Below are 15407 nucleotides of genomic sequence, written 5' to 3'. Positions count from 1 at the left end.
TTATTAGAAAAATGAGATACATTTGCATTGCCCTGCCATCCTGGTTGTTTTTTATTGACTGATTTAATCGCTATTATTATGCAGAGCAAAATACAAAGTGTAAGTGTCCACACAGTATGCATGGTATTTAAGCATTTGAATGAATGAATGAATGAATGAATGAATGAATTAATTAATTAATTAATTAATTTTATTTATATAGCACCAAACATAACTTTATGTTTGTGCTTTACAGACAGGATTAAAAACAACAATCATAAAGAACATCAAGAACATCAGAAATAACAAAGCATAACATCACATCAAAACACATCAAGGATAGAAAGAAAGGTAAATAGATGAATATATACACACATACAAACATTCATATATGCATATCTACATATACACACACAAAGGTCTACATACACATACACACATACATAAAACTGAGATTAGGAAAAACACTTAATAATAATAATAATAATAATACAACTTTATTTGTATAGCACCTTTCATGACATGAAAGTGCTCAAAGTGCTTTACAGAGCAATGGAGAAAAAAAGAAAAGGAAAGCAAGGCATGAACATTAAAAAACAAGAGCAGTAATGCAATGCATACAGGTGTGTTTTTAAAAGCCGTTTAAAAGCGGGCACTGTCTCCGCTTGCCTAAGGGCCAAGGGGAGGGCATTCCAGAGCGATGGAGTGCAAAAGCCCGGTCACCTCGGGTGACAAGGTGAGCTATAGGTGGAACAAGAAGGGCCCTATCTGCAGATCTGAGGCTGCGCATCGGCCTGTGGGGTTTTAGTATGTCCGTGATGTAGCTGGGGCCTAGTCCATGTAGCATGTCCATGTTTGAAAGTGTTTATACTCATCCTATCACATCCTGCTGAGCCTGTTTCTCTAATCATCCTTTGTGACGATTGTAACATCGTCGTCCTCTTCAGATTCACTTTCACTTCCTCCTACAGGCACAAATACATCAGTATCTTTTTTATCTCTACCCAACGCACACACACACACACACACACACACCTTGTAGATCTGCTATTTTCACTATACTATAGCCTATATAAAAATAATGCAATTTATTAGATTTTCATGAATTTCCTTTGAAACATTGATAGATTTGTTTGTTTTTGAATTAATTAGAAAATTGTAGGAAACTGGAAAAAGAAGCTACCCATTGTTTGGGAAACAGTGTCATAGAGGGTTCTTTGCATTTTCTCTCTTTGTACTCAAAACAACACATATTAGCAAGACTTTTGGAGGAATCAGTACAACTTTAACTTGATACTGCTTCATGTTGAAGTGCAACTTACCGAACCATCTCTGGAGCTTCTCAGATCTCTGAACCATTAACCAGGCCAAATAGAATATCAGCAAGATGCCAAAGAATCCTCCGAGCACACAGCCAATCAAGATGGCATGGTTACTTCCACTCTCTATAAAGGAGTGGGTGCATGGGAAGCAGGAGAGAGGGGGGTGAAGAGTGAGATTGTGTCCTTTACATGTGTTGGTGTCGTGTATATATATATTTTCCCACTGAATGGTAGGTGTAGCGCCTAAACCCCATTATTAGGCGTTAGGATTGATGTTATGTGCTCCAGAAAGTGATGTCCCAACATGTCCATTCAGTTGAAGTATATTTATTAGCTGTCAAAGCCCTATACTTTTACATATAAATAAACATATAAGTCAAAAGAATATACCGGTAGACAATGAGCCCTCCAAACACAGTCTAAAAACGGTTTGCCTCTGCATGTCAGCAACACCTGCACCTGATTAGGATCAGGGTTAAATACCCCTCCCTGTAACCATGGTAACCAATGCCTCCAATGACAGCACAGAATAGATGCATGGCTCAAATGGCTCTTACAGTAGGTATCATTCGCCCACATTCACTGAATCTAACATGCACAAAGTAATTTCTCGATACTGAGTTGGATATTTGAGGGTGATACAAAAGAAGGAAGAATATTCACCATAAACCCGTAGGAAGGCAGCAGGTGTGTCGGGGTGACCTGGTTGCTGACACACAACCCGTGTGGAGTTGTCAGAGTAAGACGTCCCAGTGATGGTCCACAGGGCCAGCAGCGTTCTGTTGTCCTCCTTACAACTGCCATGGAGAGCCTGGGAGTATAGCCTGTCAGAATTATTACATAATCAACTAATCACCAGTAAGATGCCTGAGGGCGAGAAATGCACGATTCCATATAGTTAACTGCGACATTCGGTCACAACAATAATTGGAGATAATTCATCAGATTTATTCTAATATATACCGCTCTTCTAATAAAAATAAAATAAAAACAAGTATAAAAATAATGAATTAGAATCAGTTATTTGTCATATCTGCCCTGTGCATTTTTTGTTACCAGGCAAACAGAAATGTATTCTTTATTCATTATGTTCCCATTTCAATGCCCAAAACACAATTAAATAATTAATCCCAATTATTTGTGTGACAATTATTATTGTCAGCTTAAATTTGTAATGGTGACAGCCCTACCTGGGGGATGTCATCTATCTCCCCTCCAGGGCAGGTGAGGCTGTAGTTTCCATGGCCGCCATAGAGGGTGAGCGTGAGTTTGGATGGGACCGGAGTCACTCCACAGCGGAACGTTGCAGGCTGCCCTGCTGCCACACTGAGGTTCCCTGGGAGGGTGCTGTACCCTGGAGGGTTAGCCTGGGTTTGTTGTGCTGTGTGTGTGTGTGTGTGTGTGTGTGTGTGTGTGTGTGTGTGTGTGTGTGTGTGTGTGTGTGTGTGTGTGTGTGTGTGTGTGTGTGTGTGTGTGTGTGTGTGTGTGTGTGTGTGTGTGTGTGCGTGCGTGTGTGCGTGAGCGAGTAGAGGGGAGAGAGGAACATCAATAAAAAATGAAATACCAATGCACAGATATTCAAATTGAACCACCTAATTCAACTGCTGCAATTTCAATTTGAATTCTCTCCTTGAATTGTCTTAGGGGGAAAGATCAGGAGGTTAGGCCTACTTGCTTATTTTCATCATCTGGGATGGTGGGCGGAGAATTAGCTCCTTATCGGTTACCCAAAGGGAGAATTTCACAATTGGTGTTATTAAGGGAGATGTATTTTACCTTCATTTTATTGTAGATAGTAAATGTACTTAGTTATTTAGACCATTGATCATGAGTATTGTAAGGTATTAAGACATTACATTATCATTATCTTTGGTAATAATAGACCATGTAGAAGTCGAGGACCATGCTACGCAATACCTAACATTGTTCTATGAAATCAAAATGTGTAAAAGTCTAACTCTGATATGTGTACAAATTAACCAAATGGATCCCTATAGGGTTACACTGCAGTTACTTACAAATGGAGGAGTTTCTGTGGGTTTTGCATATTTACCTGAGGTGTGTAATGGCAGTGGAAGTAGAGCCATCAGCAACACACAGAGACCTGAACCCCTGTTCATCACCCTTCCTCTCCTCGTCTTCTCCATGTTCTCTCCTCTCCTGTCCCTCTTCTCCACCATTGCCTTCTCCCTCCTATTCCATAGGTTTCCTCTACAGTTTGATAATGTTTGGTGAATAAAACTTTACTTAAAGAGACATAATACTACAAGTCATGCTATCAGGTGTTGTAATTACAGCCATATGTTCATTGGAAATTAACTTAATGAACTGTAAGTTGTTTTATAATTTCAAAATAATAAGTTCTAATGTCTAAAATTATATTTGACTCTTATGCATTGTCAATATCATGCTTCCAACAATAAACCATTTTTCTCTGAAGCAGCTGTGAGCACTATATTTTCTTTAAAATGTAAATGTGAAAGCTTGATACAACTGTGATCCTTTAAAAACAAAGCTTACTTTGTTGTAGGCATTGTGCAGACCTTTTCAAATAACACTTCACAAATAAAGATTAAATCGAAAAACTGACCACAATGTGAATGGAATTACTCTCTGCTGCTGGTCCCAGAAAATGTGCTGTTTCCTGGTTGATGGTGACACTTCAAGACGAGCCTTAGAATCTGCTGAAATGTACAGTGGCTACTTGTAACGTTTGAGAACCTCTTATTTTCAATATCTTCAGTCAACAAGTTCTTACTACACACATACATAATAGTCCCTCTACATGTGTGTGTCTCTCTTACTAAGCCTCTAGAAGGAAAGGAGGAAAATAAACAAATCAAGGAACTTCCCCTGCAGTCACCTAGCCTTGGCAGTCACCTCATTTGAAAGTAAGATTTCACAAAAGGAGAATCTTTTTGAACAGGTTGAGCTGGCCAAACCTGAGCCATAACTCTGCAGTGGTGGAGAAACTATAGCTTACTGCCCTACTGCAATGTAACAATATCTCTCTTACAAGTAAAAGACCGGAATTCAAAATGTAGGCTACTTGAGTAAAAGTATAAAAGTATTGGTATCAAAATGTACTTAAAGTAGCAAAAGTAGAAAGTACTCATTAATTCATTAATTCTCCTTCTCTTTTCCTTTCCCCCTCTCTAAGTCCACCATTTGACATGAGTAAAGACATTGTCACATTTAACTTCCAAAGTAGGCTATGCTTCCTTGTTCATTTAAATGTCAAGGCTGAGCCAGCTGGGACCACCTTTGTTAATTTAATAAGTTCTGCCGGCTAACCGGGCTCAATATAAATATATCACTTTAAAAAGTAGTCATTCATGAATTAATTGATTCTGAAATGTTTGAGAAAATACATGTATCTTATAGACTTAAATGAACACTGAGGATGGTACATTACATTTTATCAGAACATCTGGCGCAGAGTAGACAGCGGGGCCCGTTTAGCGGGCCAGGGGATGGAAGGCACAAAAGGCATGTGATAAAATCCTTGGATAAAATTGGGAACTGGAAGCAGGTATGCTGGGAATGTGCTGTGGCGCCCTCTGGTGGCGCTGACGAGTATGGTAATAATACTCTAGACCTGTTACCCTCTAAGCAAAAGCACACAGTGATCTAGTCTCACTTCCATTATCACATTACTTCATCTAGAAACATGTTGTATTTGTAAGTACTCCTTTTACTGTAGAAAGAATCAAGACCACAGAGAATAAAAATAAATATCCAAAAGCATGGATTTACAGATCAGAAAGGGGGAATCCCTCCCACTAAATCACACCCTATTGCTGAGAGTATAGTACATTGACTGGTGTCACTGGATGTTTTATGTGTTTTACCTAAAGTGATATTTATTCATTTTGGTATTGTAAATGTTGTGGTATTGTACATTTATTGTTTTATGCTGTATGCCTATTGATGTATTGATGCTTCGCTATGCCAGCCATTGGTTGTGAAAGCTCAGTAAAGGAGTCAAATAAATGTTGTGATAATACAATACACTTATGACTTCATAAACAGGTTGCAGTTATTTGGTCACCCCCCATCTGTTACAGTATAAATAATAATTATAAAATAATACTAATAAATAATTTACCATCATTTGAAACACAAAAGCAGTATGCTCTGATAAGTATTTAGTCTTGCTATGACAACTGGCTATCATGAACAAACATTTTATCTCCCTAATCATGTTATTTGTATATAATGAGAACTATATAGTATATTATATTATATAATAGCGGCTAAGAACCCATTTTCTGGGCACTCCGTGAAGTAAATGTGAAGTGCTCTTATCGCTCTTAGCGCTAGCTCTTATCATGATACATCATACATCATCTCATTCTGGCCAATCACAATTTGCGTCCTCACTGTCTTCAATGTTTGTGTTTACACACTGTTGTCTTCAATGTTTGTGTTTACACAGACCCTCAAAGCTGGACATAGGAGAAAAAATGTGAAGTGAGTGGTGCAACTCTGTGTGTGTGTGTGTGTGTGTGGGGGGGGGGGGGGTTGAGAAACAGTTGAGAAATGACAGAGTTACCGTGTGGTAAGTTATACAGTAAATATGTGCATGTGTTTGTGTGTGTGTTAGGTTGCGCACAGGTGGTGAAAAACAACCGTGCTGTTTTCGTGCTCACGCACCCACCCAGCCAGCCACCCAAACACATAGCTCCGTAAGGGAGTGGTTGCACCACTCAAAAATATGCATTTAAAATAAATCCATGAGGCACTTGAACTCATAACCTACAAGCTTGTACAAACTTGTAGATCGTCTCGTAAAAGCTGATGTAGAAGTTCTGGTTATATGCTATTTTCAGCAAAGATATTTTGTGCAGGGGGGAAAAGGAGAAAATTGAGTATGAATGAATGAATGAATGAATTTTATTTATATAGCACCTTTCCAAACATAAAGTTACAAAGTGCTTTACAGGTTAAAAACAACAATAGCAAACAACATCAAGAACAACAGAAATAACAAAGCATAGAAACATAACAGCAAACAGCAAGAAATGCTAAATAAATATATACGTACACATATACATGTATACATATACATACACACATGCCTGCATACATATACACAAGTAAAACTGAAATTAAGAAAAGCATTTGATATACTATAGTATAGTATAGAGCCTTGAGGGACCTCAGTCAACAACGTATAAAGGGTTTAAGTTGTTAACTCTGAGTGTACAAAATGATAATGGAGCCATATAGGTCCGTTTAAATGAACACTGAGGAGTTTCTAGTAAATGAGTAGTGCTGAAGTCACTGTCCTCTTGGTTTTTCCCCTCAGAACAGCTATGCTCACTGTATCTGGTAAGTATCTGCTGGCATCTTATCACACTGGAAGGTTTACACTGAACTACACACACATAAGCTAAACTAAACTAAAATAAACTAGATGTCCTCCCCAGCACTTAATGGTTTTATTTTCCATCATTAAATCATTATCAAGTCTCTGATAATACAGCCATGCATGTAGACCAGCCATTGACGTTCTTTGTCCAATTAAAATCCACTCAATTCCTATTCCTGTAATTTTGTATGAAAGAAAATAAGAAAAAAATTATGACCCTAATTTCAATGAAAAAAAGCTTACATAGTACTTGCAGAGAATTTCCTTTACAGCTTTCTGCAGTAGACTATTCCACAAGAGATTATATTGCATTTTAATTCAGGTTTATCCAAGACTTGAGGTGTTGAAATGTGCAGGTTTACAAGTCTTAGTTTTCGGGATATGGTGCTCACTGTATGTTCTGAAAAATATTGAAATGTTGTGTGGCTTGTGTAAGATTTAGTAGCTATAATTATGCTTTTGTTTTTCTCATGACTGAGTCTTGCAGGCTTCGCAGAGCTGTGTGCATGGATTGTTACATCAGTCACGGTGTTTTCAAATGCTAATGTGGCATGTGCAATATATGCTATATAATCTTTTGTGTCCTATGGTGTTTAATGAGAGTGTTTTACATGATTTACACACAATCACAATCTGTGATTTCACTATTGCAATGCACCCCGAATTGTACCCCCAATGTAATAATACTGTTGTATTAGCAGAAGTAGGCTAGCAGTGTTCTTGTGGTTGCACTGGGCAATTCATATGTCTATCTAACTGTTTTTGTGGCTTGGTGTCTTTGGTTCCCATGATGTACTGTATGTACTGTATGATGTAGGATGTATCTTCGGTCTTGTACAGGCTTAAGGTTCTGGAGAAGTTGTCTCTGTGAGAGCATAGGATGTGTTACTGGAAGTAGACTTCCGTTTCCTGAGGGCATAGTGACATTATTCAGTATGGCATGATATTGATATTGATAGGTTTGCATTAGATTAACCTTGTGCAAAATAGTCAAGTACTTTGTTGGGTTATATATCCAAAAGTATTGCAAAACCACATTAAACCACATAAATATTATTCATGAATAATCAAAGCTTCTTGTAAAAATCTCTCAATATCACAAAAAAATAATAATACAGCCAACACCAGTGCACAAATACACACAAACAAAAGTTGAGAAGTTTGGAACTACAGGTAGACTGCCAATAATCTTAATATCGGCCCTTACTCTCTTTTCTGGACATACTAAAATAGCAGAGCTACAAGATTACAACACGATGTTGTGAGCTAGCCTCGTAGTGGCCAGACACGAATCTGACGGTGGCAAAAAAATTGCCTTCAAGTGTGTGATATTAGTACGGCCAAGCCAGGCTAGTTGTGAGCATGTAAATCGGCTATATCCGACAAGTAAGTGTTGTGGGACAAATTAGGGGACCAAGGATAGAACCCTGGTCAAAGGTTAATATTGTAGATTTTTTAAGTAAGGTATTAGTACAATAGTGCCAGCAAGTATGATCCAATGACAAATAATACTTTAAACTATTTTACATACAGTATCTACAAAAACTCACCTGTAAATGATGAATGCCACTATGCCACTCAGAACTACTAAAGCGGTGATGGTTACTCCAACAATAACCATTCTCCGTCCCCGAAATTGATCTCCTGTTGCATTGGAGTGAGTTAATTATTATTATTATTTTAAAATGACACGTCCGTTTTCTGAATCTTTGAATTTCTCACAGCATTTTGTTATTGTCCTATCAACATATATTGTATTATCACAAACAAAATGTTGTAACTCGTCCCTGGACAATGACGTTCCAGTGTTCCACATCAGGTACAAGAGAACTGTAGCATTCTCTGTTTCACTGGTTTTGCATGGACCTACCTGTGTCTATGTTGACTGTTACTGTGAAGTTCTGTGACCCGTGTCCATTGTTTGCCACACAGCAGTACTGTGCAGGCGCTGCCTTGGCGATGTCGGTAATGATGAGTCTCTGGCCTGTTCCACAGGGTGGATCAAGGGACTGTGTTCCTTGCTGAATGTTGGGTGTTGTGACACACCTAGGCCCCTTGTACCAGGTGTATGTGTGTACAGGCGGGTTGGCATCACTCCTGCATATCAGTGCTGCTGCACCAACACCCTCTGGCAGATCTTCATCCAGTATCACAGACACGGTTGTGTTACGAGGAAGATCTGGACAAAAATGAATGACAGAAATCAGTTCTGTGTCGAATTAAGATCACTTCACTGCTTTATCACTGGCAGTAATTAAACGTAAATTAAGAATAAAATAAAAGACCATGAATCATTGACATTGCTAACCATTTCCTCAAGGATTATTAGATTTTCAAGGAAGCCACTGCATTTGATTAATTTCAGTATGTAGAAAACAAAAAACTTAAACTTGCATGAGTTTAATCCAACACATACTGTGTTGTGCTTTTAATTTTTGTCAGTGCAGATTTTCTTTAAAAAAAGTCAGGCCTTAAATAGCCCCGAATCCCTCACTTACACTGCACATTGAGAGCCAATCCTGTTGATCTGTGTACTTTATTACTGCAGTAGTAGGTCCCAGTGTCAGCAGCCTTGACATCAGTCATTGTAAGCACCTGTCCAACATGCCCAGTGGTGGTGAGGGCATTCTTGTACCACTGGTAACGACCCTCTGGTTTGGCTGCAGGGCTGCAGCAAGACAGACGTAGGGTCATTCCCTCTGTGATGTCTCCACAGGGACTCACTGACACTGCAACTGCACTGGGAGAGTCTGGAACATAATTTAAAACATGCACATGTCTGTTTAGTTGAAATAATTCAATTGTACTGGTGTACATCCATCCATCCATCCATCCACCCATCCATCTACCCATCCATCCATCCATCCATCCATCCATCAATCTATCCAAGTATCCATCCAACCTTCCAAGTTCAGCGACTGCTCTCTTTCAGTTAGTTATGGAGATTTAAAAATAGGAGGATTTATACTGAAAGGAATAGAGGAAGTACTGTACAAGGAAGCATTTCAAATCAGTGTTCTGTTCACCAATCCTTCATGTCACAACTTGCTTGACTTTGGTCACGTCTGAATATTAAGAGAAATAATGGATGGTCCAGTTATGTTTAGACTGGTTCTGAAGGCAGTGAAGATTTTGATTGGCGATTGACCCATTGAACCAAAGGCAAGGGGGCTACAACTAAAGTGTGGCTAGATTAGTTTAGTAGTAGCTCTTACTGGAACATCATAGAGGCTGCTTGGGGGTTTGGACTTGTGATGCTTTGTTTATTATAGTCTAGTCACTGGACAACCCAGCCTTCACACACACAGAAAAATCTGCTCTCTACAATTGTCATTTGTTAGGGAAAAAACAAGGAGTCCGCAAACCACTAATTGCTGTTTTTTTGTTTTAGTCAAGGTTGCCAGTGCCACTAACAGTTGTGCAATATTACACATTACGCATATATTGCACACGATATAACACAAGTGTACTGAGTGGATGACTAACAAGGGTAAGGGTTGTCCCAGTGTAAAATTGTATCTTTAACAGTGTTTAACAGTGGTGAACAGTGGGGAATATTGAGTCATTCAGAGTTGTTGCCACAGTCTGTGTATGTGCAATTCAGCCATACAGAGAAAACAATTAAAGTATTATAGCCACCCTGTCCAATCTTGAACTATTCATAGTTCCATAGTAAACAGCTTGTAAAGCTGCACAAATCACAGTGCTTTGTTCAGTGCCGAAACCACTCAAGTTCTGTGCTTCTGTCTCGTGACATGCGCATGTACATGCCGTGGCATGAGTTTGTGATTGTTTGAGGGGATAGCCATACAGTACATGCAGACAATACATATACAAAAAAAAACCTTGAACTTATCGAAATATCACAGTATCCAGTATTTTAATGATATACCTGCCACAAGGAGCTGTATCCCGCTCTGTTCCGGCATCTTCTGTGTGGGATGACTGGTTATCAGATAGAAAACGTAGGTTCCACTGTCTGACTCCCTCAGACCAGAAATCTTCAGAGAACAGTTCTGATATCCTGGTTTCCCAAAGTACTCCACTCTGTTCTGGAAGGATGGATCTGGAAAGATACCAGCACTGTGAAACACATAGCTGAGAGAGAGAGAGAGAGAGAGAAGAGAGAGAGTTACACACTGTATTAGCACAATACAATACTGTATGTGGTCATTATCCTCCGTATGTGCCCTGAGTCAGTCCCTACGCTCATTCTCTGAGCTACATAATGAGCATAGGGACTGAAGGCACATACAGGCGATGTGGTCAAAATTATACAGGTTTTGCTATTACCATTTGAAAGAATGATTTGTGATGATTCTTGTGATGCTGATGCTGATCATGTGCGGGTGTGTTCAAAGCATCTGTATCATCCATCCTACAGTATACCCAACAGTGTACCTTTGTGTGAGACATCGACTCTCTCCCCGACACCACATCTCAGACGATACGTTGTGCTCTTCCTCCCCTTCTATTCCTCCACCTCCTCCACCCTCCATGGCTGAATGCAGGGGAAGTACCTGGATATGTCAAATGTATTCTGTTAATGAGGATAGTCATGGAATAGAGTAGACTACACCAATCCAGCTGCTGAAACTGATGGATGCTGATATTCATTATGGCCCATTCATTCCAACTGATTATTTTGTCCCCATTAGAGAATGTATTTTAAATAAATACAAAGCGGTAAGGGATATGTTATGACTGTTGACAAGGCATATTCTTCATTACCATACCTCTTCTGTTTTCCAGTGGGGATAGTCATAGGAACATGGGATGACCAGCGATGAACCAACCACAGCACAGATAGGACTGGAGGGGAGATCAACTGACCAGTCACTTGCAAGAGCATCTGAAGGGTGGGGCACATGATGTGACTTATAATAATGACTATCTATAATAACAGCTTGTATATATTTAATTTAGTCACAACCCGTCCTCTGGATCATCACCATCATCATCATCTTCTTCTTCCTCATAATCATCATCTTACCTATTAATGTGAGCAGCATGCAGCACATCTGAAGCATTCCTTCACCCATCCTTACGTCTTATCATTCGTCTCTTCCACTTCACCTCCAGTAGGCTACTGTTGATTTGGCTGCCTTTAATTTTACTTACACTTTCGTCCAAGCTGGTGTCTTTTGGTCTAACTTGCCCACACTTCTCTCCCTCCTGCCCTCATTGATTGTTCCTTCTGTGCCCTTTGTCTCTTCCAATGCACTTTTCGCCTCTGTTTCAGTTTTTCTGTGCTCTTTTGATTTAGCTACTCTGTGTGTCTGTAGCTAAACTACAGTGTGTCTCATTGTTGGAATATGATCACTCATGTCCTCATTTTATGTCTGCTAAACTTCCCGTTTCTTCTGCAGACAAGGAAGGAAATGACATGACCTTACTCAACAGTGTTGCATGTGTCCCTAAAGGGATTTACTTCACCTTCCATGCACAATATTGTTTTTTAAATATACAATGACAATAATATAAAATGTGATACTTTTTGCCTCTGTGCATGCAGTAGGCCTTGTGTTAGGTTTGGTCCTATATAACTCGGTTCAGTGTTGGGATCAGTTGTAATAGTTTTACTGTTTGAAAATAATAGCATAATACCATGTTAAAGTGAATGGCAAATACCGGTAGGTAACTTTAGGCTAACAAGGGCATATCCTATACTGTTCTCCTTCAGGAGGACAGGCTGGACAGCGCATCATGGCCTTGCATTCACGTGGCAGACAGACGGACAGACAGACAGACAGATAGGCCTACCGGTTACCGGTATATGGACCAGTCACCAGTGAGTGACAGGCACACAGACAGATTGGCAGAAAGACAGTCTTCCCAAGGTCCTTGAGTCTGTCCTGACATCCCGTTGACCACTCACATCATACTGTGACGTCATGTGCACCCCTTCGTGATCGGCCGTGCCGTTGACCGTTCCCACCGCAGGACAATCAGGACCGGGTTGAAAGCGAAACGGACAAACTATTTCGGACTATCTGAAAACTGTGGATAACTATTTGAAACTGTACTTTTTTTTCATTTCAACCTTCCAAATGTTTCTCTCTTTTCGATTAGAAGCGGACGCCGTTGGTTTTGGTTGACTGAAACCGGCTGAACGTCAGGACAACATTTTCTTTCTCTTTTCTTTCTTTGGGCCAGCCACCTGTGAAGAGAAGGGACCGTGGGTTGATTGAAGGCTCGGAATACATCTGTTTTGGATTTTAATTAAAAGGCATTGATGATTCTTTTAAAGACACAAACGACAGCCAAAACAAAAGTTTGTTGTTGTAAGTATATAGCCCACATATTTGATTTACTTTTGGCAGTAATCAAGCCTAGGCCTGCCCTAGGCAACACCTTCGTTTTTGTGTTCATCCAAACAGGTGACACGTTATTATTTTGGTGGTCGTGTAGGCCTACGTGAATAGAAAGACGGCTCTAAATTAACCGAAATTCTATAGCCATACTATTTTCGAGTTAGACCACCGGGTCTATTATTCTGGTGGAAATTGGAATATGTGGACATGTTGCCCTTTGGTTTGTTGAACTTGATTAACCCATGCTTTAGCTTTTCATGACGTCGCAGGGGGTCTCGTTTAAACGCCCCCCACCCCTTTGTAATGCAACGCAACCTTTATTATGTATAGCATTGTATTAGCCTATGCCTATACTGCAGGCCTATAGCTTATTTGTCTATATAAAATGAATGTGTAATTCTTTGTACAATATAAGGTCCAACTAAACGTGAGCTGGTGGGGGTTAATAATAATAGGCTACATGCCATGTCCTGTTGAACATTTGTTGATCATTAATTGGAAACCAGTTAAGAACAAGTAAAGTTTTGGGAAAGAGGACACATGTCTAAATAATAACATAACATAGCCTAATAGGTTTCCTGAAAATCTAAACAAAGAAAATCAAAATAATTAAAAAGCTGTCCAGTCCAAACAGTATAGGCAATAGCCTACTACATAATGAACATTTACAGTGTTCTACATTATTTTAATTTTAAATCAGTCATTCAGTCTACATGTGAACAATTTTTGTAGCCTATACCTGGCTTAAATGTGAGTTATCATAAATATTAGGATGAGCTACCGCCTACCGGTATGCTCCTTTACCAAAAGGTTGTGGGAGAATTCTAGCCTAGAGCTGTATATATGTGTTTATGATAGGCAATTAGGCATGAATAAATCCCTAACAGAAAGTAATTTTGGAGTGTACTATAGGTCATTCATCTATGTTGTGAGCTTGTAGATCTGCTATTTTCACTACTTCTTAAAACGTTCTTTACATTTATTTATGGAAATGATTAGAATATTTAATTTAATATAAAATATATAAAAAATGTTGGCATTGTTTTTAAATCGATGAAATTTGGTTTATAAACCTTTAAAATATTTTGAAATATACCGTATTATACTCACAACCTATAACATTTGATCTGCGACCCACAAATAGGTCCCGACCCACTGTTTGGGAAACACTGCTGTAGGCCTATAGGTGAACTACTGCAAAAGTGGTCAGGTGATTGTACTATACATGATCTGCTGGCCCATCAGTATTTCTTATTTACCATATACTGCAAAACGTTTACAAACTTACTGCTAAATACAAACAAGCATCATGATTTACTACACTATGATTATGATTATTAATATTTTTATTATGAACTAAGTGGACTGATTTTTATTGGATCAGATTGAAGGGACAACCGAGGGATATTCTACCTTCTTTTAGCCCAAAGGGAGGTAGGAAAGAAGGAAGGAAGGAAAAAAAGTGGGCAGAAGATAATGTGTTAATGAAGGTATGGATAGGGAGAATATCCACTAATCACTAATAACTGTACTCTGTCTTAGAGAATGTATGCTGAGAAAACTGTGAAAGATGGGAAGATGGGTGAGTACCATGTAGTACAAAATATCTTTCTCTCTGTCTCACACACCATCAATCAATCTCTCTCTCTCTCTCTCTCTCTCTCTCTCTCTCTCTCTCTCTCTCTCTCTCTCTCACACACACACACACACACACACACACACACACACACACACACACACACACACACACACACACACACACACACACACACACACACACACACACACAGTGATTTGGACCACCGGTAATCCTGACTGTTAACTATTAACTGGTTTGTGTTCCTCTGAATGGACACTGGTAGGCTTGTCTTTGTCTTTCAATTTCCTATAGGGCTGGTAGCCTAGATTTTCTTCAACAGAATATGCACTTAATTTTTTTAGTGCTATAGGCTACTGTATGTAGAATGTTGGTGTGAGTTAAAAGTTGCGTCAATATAACTGCCAGTATTAAGTGTTAGCAGATGGTTCGATTTCAGCAAAACATTGTGCAAGTGATGCCAAATTTGCATTGGCATTGACTGAAGTTTATTAACAGTGTATTGTATGACGTTTCAATACTCACGGATCTTCTTCAGTTTAAACACATTTTCACCTGGAGGAGATCTGTGAGGATCAAAAGGTCATGAATAATAACAATAATGGATTTTATTTATTCATAATGCTCTTTATGTTGTTAGTTTGGAACAGTAAAAACAGAGACAATCATAATGTACATGGGGAGACTGATATTCTAGAGAGAGCAAGATAAGATTATTTCTTTCTTTATAGCCCTTGAACTATAAATGTCTCACTGTACAATGTACAGTGTTAATTTAACACTGCATGGGAGTGTACGAATGTAACAAAGTGGACAAATAG

General features: G+C 39.1%; 2 protein-coding genes and 1 long non-coding RNA gene across 10 annotated transcripts in view; 1 reads left to right on the top strand and 2 right to left on the bottom strand.

The window, feature by feature from the left end:
• Positions 1 to 1049: 1049 nt before the first annotated feature.
• LOC308318912 lies at positions 1050 to 4233 on the bottom strand. The gene is made up of 5 exons (XR_013964387.1): positions 3892 to 4233; positions 3355 to 3461; positions 2492 to 2682; positions 1965 to 2112; positions 1050 to 1424 (listed from the first exon to the last, which is right to left on the bottom strand). It is a non-coding gene; the product is annotated as an uncharacterized lncRNA (long non-coding RNA).
• Positions 4234 to 4825: 592 nt separating this feature from the next.
• The window catches only part of LOC308319244 (B-cell receptor CD22-like), an 11472-nt gene continuing 890 nt past the window's right edge, over positions 4826 to 15407 (bottom strand). The window contains exons 2-10 of one of the 8 annotated variants that reach the window (XM_080769207.1): positions 15112 to 15152; positions 11669 to 12835; positions 11412 to 11527; positions 11077 to 11195; positions 10568 to 10773; positions 9174 to 9425; positions 8546 to 8854; positions 8203 to 8319; positions 4826 to 4909 (exon numbers count right to left, since the gene is read on the bottom strand). In XM_080769207.1, the coding sequence (XP_080625333.1) occupies positions 8222 to 8319; positions 8546 to 8854; positions 9174 to 9425; positions 10568 to 10773; positions 11077 to 11195; positions 11412 to 11527; positions 11669 to 11717 (1149 nt within the window). In that variant the 5' untranslated portion in view covers positions 11718 to 12835; positions 15112 to 15152 and the 3' untranslated portion in view covers positions 4826 to 4909; positions 8203 to 8221. Of the gene's footprint in view, positions 4910 to 6448; positions 7585 to 8202; positions 8320 to 8545; positions 8855 to 9173; positions 9426 to 10567; positions 10774 to 11076; positions 11196 to 11411; positions 11528 to 11668; positions 13022 to 14402; positions 14592 to 15111; positions 15153 to 15407 lie in introns of those variants that run through there. The other 7 variants (XM_080769203.1, XM_080769208.1, XM_080769206.1 and 4 more) reach the window with 7 other exon arrangements.
• The window catches only part of hpn (hepsin), a gene marked incomplete at its 3' end in the record, with an annotated part of 20660 nt that continues 18362 nt past the window's right edge, over positions 13110 to 15407 (top strand). The window contains exon 1 of the mRNA XM_080769202.1: positions 13110 to 14571. Coding sequence (XP_080625328.1) covers positions 14535 to 14571 — 37 coding nt within the window. The 5' untranslated portion in view covers positions 13110 to 14534. The remainder of the gene's footprint in view (positions 14572 to 15407) is intronic.

This window comes from Protomyctophum bolini (genome assembly GCF_963924005.1).
Source record: "Protomyctophum bolini genome assembly, chromosome: 7".
Classification (NCBI taxonomy): domain Eukaryota; kingdom Metazoa; phylum Chordata; class Actinopteri; order Myctophiformes; family Myctophidae; genus Protomyctophum; species Protomyctophum bolini.
This window is presented reverse-complemented; position numbering and strand designations above follow the sequence as displayed.